Source organism: Odontesthes bonariensis, chromosome 9 (genome assembly GCF_027942865.1).
Source record: "Odontesthes bonariensis isolate fOdoBon6 chromosome 9, fOdoBon6.hap1, whole genome shotgun sequence".
In the NCBI taxonomy this organism is placed as follows: Eukaryota; Metazoa; Chordata; class Actinopteri; order Atheriniformes; family Atherinopsidae; genus Odontesthes; species Odontesthes bonariensis.
Window position 1 is genome coordinate 18635364 of NC_134514.1, and position 14698 is coordinate 18650061.

General features: G+C 41.4%; 1 protein-coding gene across 3 annotated transcripts in view; it reads right to left on the reverse strand.

Moving 5' to 3' along the window:
• The window catches only part of mcamb (melanoma cell adhesion molecule b), a 38964-nt gene extending 25733 nt beyond the window's left edge, over nucleotides 1-13231 (reverse strand). The window contains exon 1 of one of the 3 annotated variants that reach the window (XM_075473487.1): nucleotides 13089-13231. In XM_075473487.1, coding sequence (XP_075329602.1) covers nucleotides 13089-13152 — 64 coding nt within the window. In that variant the 5' untranslated portion in view covers nucleotides 13153-13231. The remainder of the gene's footprint in view (nucleotides 1-13088) is intronic. The other 2 variants (XM_075473488.1, XM_075473489.1) reach the window with 2 other exon arrangements.
• Between the last annotated feature and the right edge of the window lie 1467 nt (nucleotides 13232-14698).

Here is a 14698-nt window from a genome sequence, read left to right on the forward strand (position 1 = left end):
ACAAAATGGTCTCCATTTCAGTCACTCTGTGAGCAGTCAGAAATAAAATAACAAGCTGTATGGGAAAGGCCAACAGGGACAGTATTTTTTAGCAATTGCTGATTGTGACTATACAGAAACATAGGGAGGAGGGGAGAGAGGTCTCATGACATGGCTTCGAAAGTATGAGATGTGCGTTGCTTGCTCCTGGCATACTAGGGCTAAAGATAGATTGCAGACACACACGCATGCAAACAAACACACGCAGAGCTCATTACCCATTGACTCAGAGGATAAGGTACTCGGTAACAGCTTTGCCGAGTACCTTGTGGCTTCCAAGTGGTAACAATAAATCAGAGGTGTTTTCTGCATTTTCATGTCAAGACATCCTTTAGCTTCCTTTGTTTGCAGGTGTTTGTGAACGTGAGCGCCAAACCTCAGGTGAAAAAATAAGGAGCACCATTGTTAAAGTGCCAGCGTTACAAAAGACAACTGGTCTCATGGCTAAAGAGCAACACATGCCGGCTGCATCGTAAGGTTACTTAACATTTGTCACAACAGGACTGGTGTGTGAAACGGTGTAAAAACAATAAACATGAGTGTAGTTACACACATTAAACAGCTTCAGTATGTGCTGAACTGCCAGCGCTGGTCGCAATTATTGGCACCATTAGGAGTTCCTGCACAACTTCACCTACATTCAATGTGCTTGGAGAGGGGAAAAGGTCATGAGAAATCAGTACTCCAGAAACACTTATAGAGAGAGAATTTTATTGTTTGACCAACATATTTCAGCTTTTGGCCTTCATCAGGGTCACCCAGAGTAGTGTAAAAAGCCCAACCAATGAAATTAAACCACAGTTTTTTGTCTCTTTTTTTTTTTTTAGTAACAGAATTTTAGATATCTCTCAGTCAGCTCTTTTGTCTTAACAACTCTGTAGTAAGAACTGGAAAAGTCAGCACCTAAAGTAATCAGTCATATAATCCTGGTCATGGAAACAGTGAAAATTTTGTACAGGTGTGTCCAAATTCCGACCCACAGTAGACTGAATATGCTGTAAAGAAGAATAACATCCTGTGTATGCTCCAGAATGCCATATGTAATACATTGAACAAGTTTTAAGATGACACAAAATGAGCCCTGAGCATGTTTGATGACCTGATGTTATGCATTTGGGATGCATGTTAACAATGGGAATTCAACACTTTGCATAACATGACATCACACAACAGCTGCTGTTTTCAGCCACAGCATCTTGTTCCAAACATCATAACATAAGTAAAGGTACCATTCATCATTTTCTTTAGAAAAAGTGATGTTCTTCATCCCACCAACATCATCAGAAACTCTTGCTGATGTGATCTCATCTCTTGCTCACATGATTTGCTTCCCACAGGCTTTGCTTATTTTTCAGAGGAGAAAATAAAACGTTTGATTCAAAATGTCCCACAAGCTGTGATTGGAGGTCTTGGTCGTGATGCAGCAACAGAGCAATGAAAACAATGATCTCTTTTCACTGCATCAGATGTTTCTACTTGGAGAGGGCTAATTAAAATGAAATGAATGAAACCGAATTAAATTAAATCAGACCACTTTCTGTCATGATTCTGGTCTGACCCAGATAATATATACATTACATGTATATGTATACACACACAAACACACACACACTTATATACATATATACACTTCACTTTCATCAGAAGAGAAAATTAAGTGATCATAGATAAACTGAAGTTTAAAAATAGACCTTTGTATAACAGAAATAATTACAAATTATTAAATAATAACTGGACTTAAGCCAGAGAGAAGAGCAAACCATAAATCTACCAACAGTGATCTGCTGTTACTAAACAGTTTAAGGGCACAACGAACACGAGTCTGCTCGAGTGGAGTCAGCACCATATCGTCGGGGTTGCATTAGGTTAAAAGGATGTGCATTAGACCGGCACACAGCTTTATTTCATGAAAACAGCATTCATTATTCAGCCGGGTTTTGTACTAACAAAGAAGAGAGGGGGATGCTGACAGGTATCTAGTAATGGCTTGTGCCAGAGCAGCTCCAAAAGGACAGCGTGAGATCCAAAGATCGACTAGATCTCTCAGGGCTTTCTTTCAGATAAGATGGTTCTGAAAGTGGGTTCTAAACATGAACATTTAAGCATGAGCAGCATTTTCAATAATCATCAAAATGTAAACACCACAACAAAACCATTAGAGCTTGAAGAAAACCCAAAACGTATAAATGAAAGAAAGCTAAGGTGATTCATATTCTAAATTGGTCATAACTCAAACATTTTATTCACACTACAGGTGTAGGGAGATATCCATGTGCAATTTAGATCACAAGCTTATTTAACAGCATATGTGCTAGGACACACACTTTGAATGCTATCAGCTCATTATAGTCCGCAGCAGTTTTAACCACAATTCTTACTCCAGCAAATGGCTCTTGCTTTAAACAGCCCCTCTGCTTCTGAATTTAGTTTTACTCCATTTATGGAATAGAGAAGGGTACCAACTGGTGAGCTCTGTGGGATTTATGACAACTGATAAATGTCTCTAAATAAACTGATAACAGACAAAGCAGGAGATAGAGGCTTGCACAAGCCTATTAATGCAAAGCGATGTGGCTCAGCCCTTACAGCATTGCTGTACAACACAAAAAGATTTGAAATTAGACAATGTGGTGCAATGTGCTAAAATGTAATCCATCAAAATATGATTCTATGCAATTCAACACGGTATGGGCAGTTTAATTTTACATTCATGGGTTACAAGCAGATAGCAAAAAACGTACTAATCATCATTCACATCATTTCAGATGTATCCCTTTCTGTGACTCCTTAAAACACGGTACACAGCCACGTTTGCATCGCCTTTGTAATGAATAAATAAATAGCTGCTGGACCAAAAAAAAAAGCTAATCTTGCCTACAAATAACCTGTTTTTCCTGTTCTCTATCGTCAGTTGTCGTCATCTTGTGCTCAGAAGTTACAGTACAGTGAGGTATAGTGCAATGTGCCGTGACTACAGTCAGTTATAAGCGTGTGCTTTATACTCTCAGCAGCAGTCAGCAGAAATCTTTCTACATGAACAATAAAATGGGCTTTATGTAGTGCTTCTCACTGTGGGTCTCAGGACTGAGTTTAGGAGAAGCAGACAGCTCCCACCACTCTCACCACCTCTGAGAATCAGTAAATCTTACCACCCCTAAATTTCACAGTTGGTTTAGTTCGATGAAGATTGTCTGTATTTGGCTTCGGCGTCCTAACAATAAGCGCTTTTGTCTTTTTTCTCTGTTTGATATGAGTCAGTCCTCTGCTAAGGCAGAGTTATGATTTCAGTGCCATTTGTCTCAAAGAAATCAGGCTGGATTTTCAGCTGAACCTTTTTTTATGAAAGGTGGAGGGAGAGTATGTCACACCCAGAGGATAAATATCTTTATAAATAAATATATTTATAAATAAATAAAATGTTTGTGTTTTTATTTGAATTACTTTCTTTCACAACAGGCATTTGTTGGGTAAATAATTCAGTGTTATCCTGCTTAAGGATCTTAAATTCTTCATTCTTACTATTTCATTTAATGCTGCTTCTACTGTCAAATTGGGACGTGTTGTCTTATGTTGCCGTGCAATGAGCTGTGAGGCCCACCACAGTTACACACTAAAATATCACCAAACCAGTATCTGTTTGCTCTTAAACTCTGAAACATTAGCTGCTTTAATTCTCGTTGATCCTTGGGTCTAAAAATGTTCACTGTAGATAAACACAGAATTAATCCAGACTGTTTATAGCCAGACTTATGACCTGATATCATCAGCCCACCCTGGCTAATCATCGTGACTTACCCCCATCCCAAACATTTCTTTGGTCACATCATCATGGGTTTATTAATGATGTATCATTTTGCCTTCACAATAGCCCAGCAGCTGTTCCTCTGTGTTTATTGGCCACAATATGAGTCCCTGGTAAACAAGTAGCCCCAAAGTCCAGTCTCTATCACGTTTGAAAGCAAAAGAGACCAGCTGCAACATGAGATCCCCCTGAGCCCAGCTGTGACGTTTTTTCACACAACGGCAACACTTACAAGAGGAACTGAGAGAGCTCCTGTGTGTGATTGACCTCGGAGCTGATAAAGAGGAGGAGCACATAAATTTGCTGCCGGTCCAAAACCATTCTTCACTGGTTCAGCAGCCTGTGACGGAGGACAAGTTATTGGATGGGATATTTAACACCGCTCTGCAGCCACTGCTTCTGATCAATTACATTTTCTAATTTGTTTAAGGAGCGCAATGATTATTCTTAAATCATTAGAAAAAGAAATCCCTGTGAGCTAAAGGGTTTGATGTCGCTCTATATATCGTGTCTTCAAACTGATCTTTCGCTTCCAATCACAGATTAAAAGCACATGCTCCGGTGCTATGAACTCCTCTCATGAAAACATCTGACATGATAGACAAAATCAATCACTCCATGTGCAACCCAGCAGCTTTGCAAGTGTGCATCACAGTGAGGTCTGCAAACCAGCTCTCCCATAGCCTGGAAAATTCAGCCTAAGTACCAGCATCAGCTTGAGCTCAGGTAGTCTGTTTTCCAATGTCCATTCATGTCATACTGATGCTCTCCAGGGTCACAGATTTGCCTCCTGGATGCCCTACAGCTCTGAGGACGCCCATTGTAAGAACCTTGTGTCCTCTGATAACATTTTGGAAATGGAAATTTTATTTAAATACTATACAAAAAGTGAGACCCTCTTGGGTTTTTCAGATATCTTGACGGCTTATATCTTGTTACAAATATCCTTACCGTCTCTCTCGCATCCACTTCTTTGAGTCCACCCACATGTATATACCCACATATGTTTATCCATCACACCAAATGGATCAAAGTAATCTTAAAAGTCAACAGATTTCATTGTGTGCCGCTTATGTCTGCTTGTACCTACATTTCTGACAATGCAGTTCAACAGACCCTGTGGAGACCTGTGCAGGATTGGCAAAGCCACATTTAATCCAGTTCGTATCGCATTACATTTTATTTCTACAATTTAATTAAATGAAAAATACTTTAGTTATCCCAAAGGGAAATTAGAATGCACTCACTCCTTTTTTTAAATAATTCATTGTAAGAGGTCATGGTGTATGGTTCTTAAGTCATCTGAGACAAACAACCTCCTCCTGCTATTTTATGAAAACAGATCAACAGCATTCAGGACTTTGAGGATGCTGCTCAAATGTCACCATAACTTCCTTCATAGATCTTCGGTTACTCACAGAATGATGGATATGTGGAGATATGAGTCTTTACAGCCTTTAGTCCAACAGTGCAGACACTGCAGACGTTCAGCGGTGGAATACTTCATGCTCCACCTGTCAGCGTCAAAGTTTTGAGGCTTTGTGGGGAATAAATTAAGTGATTTCCTTTTACAAATTAACCAAAGGGTGAGGTTCGCCATTTCAATGAATGAATTAATCTTGGCTCAGACATATTTTATGATACACAAAGGGTCCATTTATAACACATCCTATATCCCCTCTGACAGTGTAAATAGTGTCAGTTTCAACATTCTTGTAAAACTCCTCCAACGCCCACAACTGTTAATTATCTCTTAAAGCCGCAGGGCCCCGTAAAATCATCATTTTGACACTGGAGTCGCTGTGACTGACAAGAAGGAACAGCTGGCCCATCTAAGCGCCACTCTGCCAACCTTTGACCCAGAGAGAAAAAATAATTACTGGAGTATTTTCAAAAGAAATGAAAAGGCCTAAATGTCTGACTGGTACATGCTTGTCGAGCAAGCTTTATACAATACAATCAAAGCAGAATTCTATTAAAGCTGCAGTCTGCAGGATTTGTTGTTGTCATACGTAAAGTCCTACTTTTTGGCATTTTAAGAGTTTACATGATCTATCAGAACGCTTGAAGTTGAAAACGGTGACCTCCGTAGTCGCAAAATGCAAGAAATGCTTATTTTTTAACCGAAAAATGAAAAGTTATTCAACTTCCTGTCCCGCCCCATCAAAACACATGAGAACTCGTGCACGTAGACGTGCACGCCAGATGCGCTTACACGACTCCTCATTCATCAACTCACCTGTCATTTGCGATCATGGAAGACACAGTAAGTAGACAAGCCCGTAATGAAGTTCAATAGTCTAGATAAATAAGCGTGGGGACGAGCCTACCTTGTATCGCGCGTGCACAATTGGTGATTGACAGGCAGCAGAGCCCAGCTCGTAAACCTGATTGGTTACCTTTTACCGGTCCGGTCTGCAATTTTGTAAACAAACCTGCTGGCTTTGGAGGGACCTAGCGGGACAAATAGGGGACCTAGAGAACTATTTTTTTTTTGTATTGGGGTATTTAATGTACTACTTTCAGAATCCCCGGACAGTTCCAGGCATTATGCTTGAAAAAGAGTTGCAGACTGCAGCTTTAAATATTCACCGATGCATTTCTGACTCCTGTGACAACAAAGCTAATTGTTCCTTGTAGTGACCCAGGTCTTTAGCTTGTTAGCTTTATACTGCAGGTTTGGATATCACTATCATAGGTAAAAGTTATCTTAATGTGGTGACGTGAAAAGAAGAGTGTATACATCAGGGGGGTGGATGGATGCACCCTGATGTATAAACACAGATAATTGTTTCTGGACATAATATGGGGTACACAACGCTAAATTACAACTTAACATCCTGTTGAATGTATTCTTGGGAGGCGTAAGTTAGTCAAAATCCCTAAAAATTTCAGCAACAAAAAGCTGCGGAAGAGAACTGTGAACAGACATATTAATGGCCCTGATAAGCCTGTTTCTGGGCTCTGAATTCATGCTTTGTAAGTTTACAGAATACAACAATCGCCGCCCTTCCTCTTCTTCACAACTATTATCGGACAATCACTGATCTGTCCATGTTCAGGGAAATTACAAACTTCTGTGTCAAAAACACAAACTGCCATTATTACTAATTCTGTGTGTCAAATTGAACCAGAAAGTTGTTTTCTTTGCTTATTATTGACACTGCTTTAGAGGCCAGTTTCATAAAAGGTTAAATATAACCATTTAGCATAATTCATATATGTAATTATATCAGTTCTCACCCGAGTAATAGCTGACTGTCTGCTCCATCTCTTACATAACATCAAACTCCTTACTGACCTCCTAGCAGTGTTTTTGGAGCGTTTATTCCAGGGTTGATACAACAAATTATGGTTACTCTGGTTTGTTGTTTCAGCCGTGACCCAAGTGTCACTGAGCAAGCAATCCCACAGAGCAGAGTTACACTCAGGATACACAAGTGCAGCACAGAATCATGAAGGATAAAAGACAAATTAGTAAGGCAGTTTGACAGTGGACAGATATTCCAGAAGCTAAACATTTCACTACTCGTTTAATTGCCAACTCTATTAAACCAGTCCATGACTTATAAATGGTAAACTGAATGAAAGCATCAATGTGCTACAGTGCCTGAACTGTGGTCTGGAAGAAATATTTTACTGCAAGTGAGACTGATTCCCCACAGAGTTTGTGATGTAGAAAATCTTTTAAAAAATAAATCCGAGTATTGCAGATGTGATGCAGCCTGACAGCCTCTGGTTTCTAAGTGCAGACACTCCTAACCTCTCACGCCTAAATAAAAAAAAGTCTGATGTGACAGAGGGAAACTAAAGAGAGAAATTGTTTCAGGGTATTCTACGGTTCCCCCTGTCCCAGGCTGCACAGTTGGCTCTGTGTCTGGTTCTCTAAAACCAGGATCACACCCAGAGCTGCAGTCACCACGGATGCAAAGTCGTAGGATAATCTCACCGCACAAATTATTGCACATTTCATCATCTTTATGCAGGCTAAAGTAAAACAGTTTCAATTTTGAAAGTGCACTTTTCCAAAATAGCAGCAAAAATGACACCACTCAGCCATTCCAGTCAAACTCCGAATCATGTCATAGATTGCCTCCCACCACCTACCTCCCACCCTCAGGACACCATGCAGGTGTTTTGCTGGACCTAAACATTTACATACCACATAAAGGACAGGAACATCTGACTGTTTAACAGCTTAAAATTATATTTACATATTGCAGAAAACCTCTGATCAATGATTTTCTCCCTGTGCAGATGCCTAACTGAGCGGGGATTAAAAATGCAAATTATAAAACCAAAGTTTAAAATGATGAGACTGAAAGGTCTGTGTTCATTGCTCATATAATACATACGATTAATAGTACGAAGTCGTTTGTTGACAAGTTTAATGTCTACAATATCATCAGAACTTATGAGGAAGGAACTGAGTTTATGAGGTTACTCTATGGTCAGAGGGGCCCTCCTCGATACTAAAGAGTTTTCTTGTTTATTAACCAATTACATTTCATGACAAGTTCACAGCTCAATCAGAGCCTGTTTGTTTGCAGCTGGTTTAATTGGGTCTCCAGCTGAGACAGAGTTATGTTTATAACAAAGGAGAAAGTGAAGTCTGAGCCATAATGATAGTGATGATGAGCACTAATGAAACACTTTCAAGCTGCCCACATGTAATGTACAAACGACGGTGTATTCACAACGCCACATTCCACAGTCAGTCTGTATCACGTGCAGCGAAACCGTAAACTTGCTTTAACAAAAATAACATCCGATGACAACAGGTCGTCAAGTAGCAGGAGACCTGAGCGAGTACGTGCTTTCTTTGTGTGTGTGAGTTCTATTTGTCTTTGTGTCTGAGGGAGTGTTGTCAGGACTGTGAGGGCACCATCTGTATGCAGCTGTCCGTCTGATCAGAGAACTTCAAAGGCCATTTGAGCAGCAGTGAAAGCTTAGAGTAAGAGGACAGTTGGATGTTCCGTTAGCTGCGGTGAGCTCTGAACTGATGGATAGGAATGGATATGTCCTGCAGCCAAATATTGAGCAATAAATCTGAGCACACTGAAGCGTTCGAGAATAAAATGCCTCATTGCACATCTGCAGATGAGGCAGTCATTACTTTTGTTAGAGCTTTCTGCTGGGCATCACTGATGGTGTGTTTCTTATAAAACCCAGCTGTGTTGAAAAAAGTTGCAAAAAGCCAAGAAACTGATCAGATCTAACCTTTTGCGAATATTTACCAGTTTCTAGACAAAAGGTATTTTTCTTTGGGAGAAAAATGTGGGCAAAAGATTGCTTCTTTTACTGTTCTGATAAGCGAAGCCTGACCAGGCTGCAAGTAAACTTCCTTCACAATGTAAACATGCATTAAACTCATTGCTGTAGCAACAAAAAGTGCTGATTTTAAGACAACTTTCAACAAGGCGTGTCTGCAAAATGTTTCTTTGCTGGCGCTACATTATACAAACAATAATTTGCTGTTACTTAGTTGACACACACACACATACACACACACACAGAGTGGCCTCGATGACAGCAGCACAAAGTCCTGAGAGCTTTCTCCACCACTAACAAGCCCCCCTCCATCGCTGCTCTGCCATATTGACCCAGGTAATGGTGATAATGGATGTTATTCACATCAATAGAAAGATCAAACAGTGAAAGGAAACCCTTTACTTCAACAATTCATACTCCCGAGCGTACGGCTTCGACCCATTACATGGTTCAGCAGGGAATGCTGCGCCACAACCAAACACAAGGTCCATGAAAACAAAGCATTTCGGATTTTTAATCAGAGGATCACATGTTGCATTGTCTGATGTAAGGCTACAGCGTTACACTGAGTGGGAATTTGGCTGAGAAGCAAAGCCTGTTGCCACAAACTTAATGAATGTGAGGGTTACTGGATTTCTGGAGAGTCTACCGAGGACGGCCACATGAGCCACATGAAACCGAACAAGGGTAGAAAAATGTCTTTTACTGGGTTATACACCTGGACATATATCCAGTTTAAAGGCATCTTTGCTTTAAACTGTGTTTTTCTAAAAATAGATCCATTAACTGTTGATAAATAGGAAATTCAATCATTCAAAGACTGTGCCGTAATTTTAAAATAAGTCATGATGTTGGGGTTTTTGTCCAGTGTTTTATTCAAGAAACACTGCTCCACTGCCCTGAGACAATACTTCTACTCACACAACACAAATCAGTCTTAATGCGGTTTCCTTTCCAGGAATCACTGGGGAACTGGATTATGCTTCACTTATTCTAACAACCAGAAATTCCTTAAAAAAAAAAAAACATTTTCAAACATCTCTAGACTGATAATGCGCTGTCACAGACCAGATCCAAAACAGTAGAGAGCGGATGCTTTTCTCTATGGGGTGTGCTGCATGGGAACATGTAAACAGAGCGCGAGCAGCTCCAGACTTTCATTCAGGACAAAGATAAGGCTCCAACTGCTGAAGACAATCTTTCTCCACACAAGGACATAGTTTTTGGGCACAGTAAATATTTCACTGGTTGAAGAGAGGCTCAAAGAATGTGTAATATATACACTAAAAATCTGACAAAGACACGCAATGATCGCTGCAATCATTTGTCAACGCGGCATATCCGATCAATATTTCTTTAGAATAAGTGAAGAATTTCAGACATGAATCAGGACCATTTTAAGATAAAGAGGGGCAGCATCCAAATACAAACTGTCGGCACAAACTCTGCTCCTAAGCACAGAAATGAGACAGTCACAGTGGTGATTGTAGAAATGTAGCGGAAGAGAGGTCTGAATTTAGACCCATCCATTTCATACCCGCCCTGCTCCGCTGATCCTCTGCCAGATTGCTGAGCCTCAATTTTTTATGCTGTGGTTGAGACACAACAAGGGCATTTATTGTCCATGACCAGCTCTCTTCTTCTGAGGAGCAGAAGTTGTTTTGAGCACATGAAACTGTGGCATGGCGCCTTGGCCACAACTGGGAGAGGTGACCTTTAAATGACTGAGGTCTAATGTGACTGCTCTCTGGCCTGGCTTGATTAGCTGATGTCACAGGAAGTGAACTGAAGCCTTATCTGGGATCAGCGCTGAAGTCCTACAGCTCGTCAGACTTTCCCCTGATAAAAGAGCTGCCTTTTTGGCCATTAAACAGTAGCCTCGCAGATCCCCGCAGGCCTGAGAGGGAGTCCACCAACATCATCAAACCCTTGAGATAATGACCATAAAAGATTTGTAGGGTTCTCCTCAAGAGTGAACTTATTCCAGTTTTTCTTTTGCATGCACATCCTGAAACTAAATATCCTAATTTCTTTCAGGGGATTGTTGGTTGACTAACATCTAGGTGTCACTTCTGGAAAATAGTGATGTATCTGTTATTGGGTTTTTTTTCCTCATATTTCTTACAAATTAACTCATGTCAATGCATCGTCTTTTTGAATGTAGTCTGTCTGGTCTAATGAAACAAAGTGTGAATAACACAGCAAGTCATTTTGAGTGCTAATACTGTTTTGTTTGTTTTTTTGAGAGCTGTATGCCTTATGCTATCAAGTGATGTCATGCTGACATGAAGCATTACTGAAACCCCAACAGCGTAAATGACACATGAAATGCTGAAATTCATAGAAATTACACACAATTTGGTGTGCGACCTATTAACGTCATGATATCACATTACTGAGTGAGATGTAAATATCTTCCTCAGGTCAAACAATGAGTACAATGCATGGTGGGGTACTGTAGATCTATGTATTGGACGTGAATTACTTCAGGAAGCCAGAAAGGCAACGAGGGACGAGAACAGGAAGCGGACTTGATAAGAGCTGTGGGAGTTTGAAGTGATCACAGACAATGGCCTGAACTGAAACAGGAGATCAGCACAATGCAGTGAAGAGGTACGAAAGGGTCATATTGTCAATGGTAAACAGGGTAAAGGAAAAGTAAAGGCGTGGAGAGAATTAAGAGGGAAGACGTGGGAAATCAAGCTCAAGAAAGAGGAAGGGCTGGTGGTGAAGCACTACCTGACCTGTTTTGTTCCAATAAAGAAGTAAAGACACACCAACAATCCTTTAAAAGAAAAGTCTGTGAAGTGAAGAGAAGAGAAGAGCGTAGGTACTCTGCATTCCCAACCATATAAGACTTTACAAATGGTATGCTTACAGAAATAAACACTCATCTTCACCTCGCAACTGATCAGCAGTGAATAAGCAGCAAAGCTGAGCAGTTTTTCCCCCCCCAATCGGTCCTTTAGCCACGTGAAAATAACTCTAAGCCCGTGCAGTGAGAGCTGGACCTTATTTTAGGAATGTGTTTCTGTGTGAGCAACATAGTCAAGCTATTCTCTGCTGCCTGGACAGCGCTGAGCCACTTGATCACTGCTGGGACAGAGGAGAGCTGACAGAAAACAGACAGAGGGCTCCCTCATTAACACTCCACCTCCGCCGGGTGTCTCTGGCTAAAAATACATGCAGCAAACTACTCAAACTAACATAACTTCATGTAGCACACACTGGTCATGATGTTTCCAGTTGGCATTTTCACAGTGTAGGTGTCCAACTATCTTGGCATGTTTATGCACAACAAGCGAACAAAGCTAACACTGTGTGGCACAGTTATTCTCGCCAGTCTTCAGACTGTTGAGTCCTCATTTATATGAGCGGCACAAACTGCAACAACACACCAGCTGTGCAAAGGAAAGACATTAAAAGGAAGGAAGAAAGAATGGGTGAAAATGGCATGTCCACTTTATGAAAGCTTTCCATAAAAAGGTAGTGTCACAAAGCTGTAATCTTCTTTCAGTGTATGAAGAATGTGAACTCACACAGCAACACCAGGAGCATGCAGAGGCCGGCTGCTACCATGAGTAAAATAATGTAAGCAAAGGGAGACAGGACAGTGTCACATCTCTGCAGCTGACAGGAACTACAGCTGCACTTATAAAAGAGCACTATAAGCACTGCGAGAGGCTTCAGCTTAAATGCAGGCAACAGTGTAGCAGCAGCTTCTGCAAGTCTCTTCAAAGGCTTATGTGCCAAAATGAATGACTGATTCCCACTGTTGTCTTAGCTGCAAGGAGAGAGCAGTATAATGAAACTCTGCAACTCATTTCTCATCAAAAGTCGTGCTCACAACTCGTCCTCACGTCCGTTTGTTTACACTGCCTTAAAACTGCAAAGCAAACACGACATCCCACCTAAAACGGTCCAAAGCCCCCCCCCCCCCCCCCCCGGCTGTGCCACTTGTGCCTCGGGTACTTACCTCCCCAGGTGTGAAGGAGGACCAGGAGTCCGAGCAGCCGAGAGGCGGTGTCCCGTAAAGCCATGGTTGTTGGCCGGTGCTGAGGTGTGTTGAGAGGGAGTCTGGCAGAGACTGATCCCGTTGGAAAACTGACTGAGACACACAGCGAGAGAGAGGAGCAGCGTGAGGAGGCAGATGATGCAGAGGGGGCAGAGACGCAGACGGAGGTCCTCCGCTGTAAAAAGAAAAGTCCGCTCCGGAGGTTCAGGCCTGCAGCCGGTCTGGCATGCGAGGTTTTCTTTGACTTTTTCTTTAGATTTGCTTTTACAACTTTTTTTAAACGTCTAATATGAGCTCTCTATAGTGAAAATTAGGCAGAACGGAGACGTCACTCTGAGTCTGAACAAGTTATTGGATTTGGTATTTTTTGTAGTGGATTATTAAAAAAAAAAAAAAAAAAAAAAAAAGAGGAGGAGGAACAACTTCAGAGGGAGCAGCGAGAGGAGGGCGGAGGTCTGGAGGGAAACGCGAGAGATGCAGCATAACGAAAATACTACAGCTTCTCTCATTTCTGTTTCCTCACCTGGAAACCTGACAAGTCAGGCGTGCTTTTAAAGTAACGGATGGGCGTTCATTCTGCGTAAAGCGGTGTGGTAGCTCCACATTTCGCTTTCAAGATCTTTAACTGATGTCAGGCCTGTTGTTTGCTTTGGCGTGTTGGTGAAGCGGTGGATGGAGTCAAAACATGAAAGTGAAGACAATGGTGAAGGTGATCCCGGGGGCAGCAGCACGGGATGGGCACATCACACCGCCTTGGATGCAGCTCCATCATATCTCAAAACTGAGTTCCACTTTCAAGTAGTTGAAGCATTGAACTGTACTGCTTTACATGTGCGAATATGGTAGACAAGCTGGAAGAAGCAATTTTCAGAATGATACCAAGTGATTATGACCAGTCGAGGTTGGTGTTCACTTACTTTTTGGTCAGCCAGCCTTGATTTTGTAGCAACTCAGATTTTGGGTGGCTTCATTCTGGTTTTACAATGGACTACGTGTAAACACCTGTTCCTCATTTATCTAAAAATCATTTTCAATTAATGGAACCTGCCCTCCCTCATAATGGCAGAAAAAGAATAGCTTACAGAGGAGGCTGAAGCCAGGAAAAGTCAATTTTTCTGTGGACTAGAATGCAATTTGATAAGCAAAGCCAAACATGCAACTTAGCTGTTTGTCACCGCTGCAGTGAACAAGTTGGGGTTGAAAAACAAAACAGCTGTCATGTTGGGTGGCGTGGGGGTGAAGGACCCAGATACCTGACATGGACAAACCTTACATGACATGACCAAGGATTGCTGTGACATGGAAACAGTGAGGATCTGGAAATGGGCATGAGAAAAGCTGGAGACTAAATACCGAAGAGGGTGATTAGTGATGGAGTGCAGCTGAGGGGAGAAACGCAGGTGACGTGAGTGAAGCTGATGACCAGGGTGAGAGTGACTGAGGAAAAACTAAAGACTAAACAGAAACCTTAAAACATGACAGACCTATAGACATGACAACAGCTTTGATATCGAAAATGCTTTTTTCTGGCCTTCAACTAAATTATGAAGAAAAAAAAGATGCATGCATAA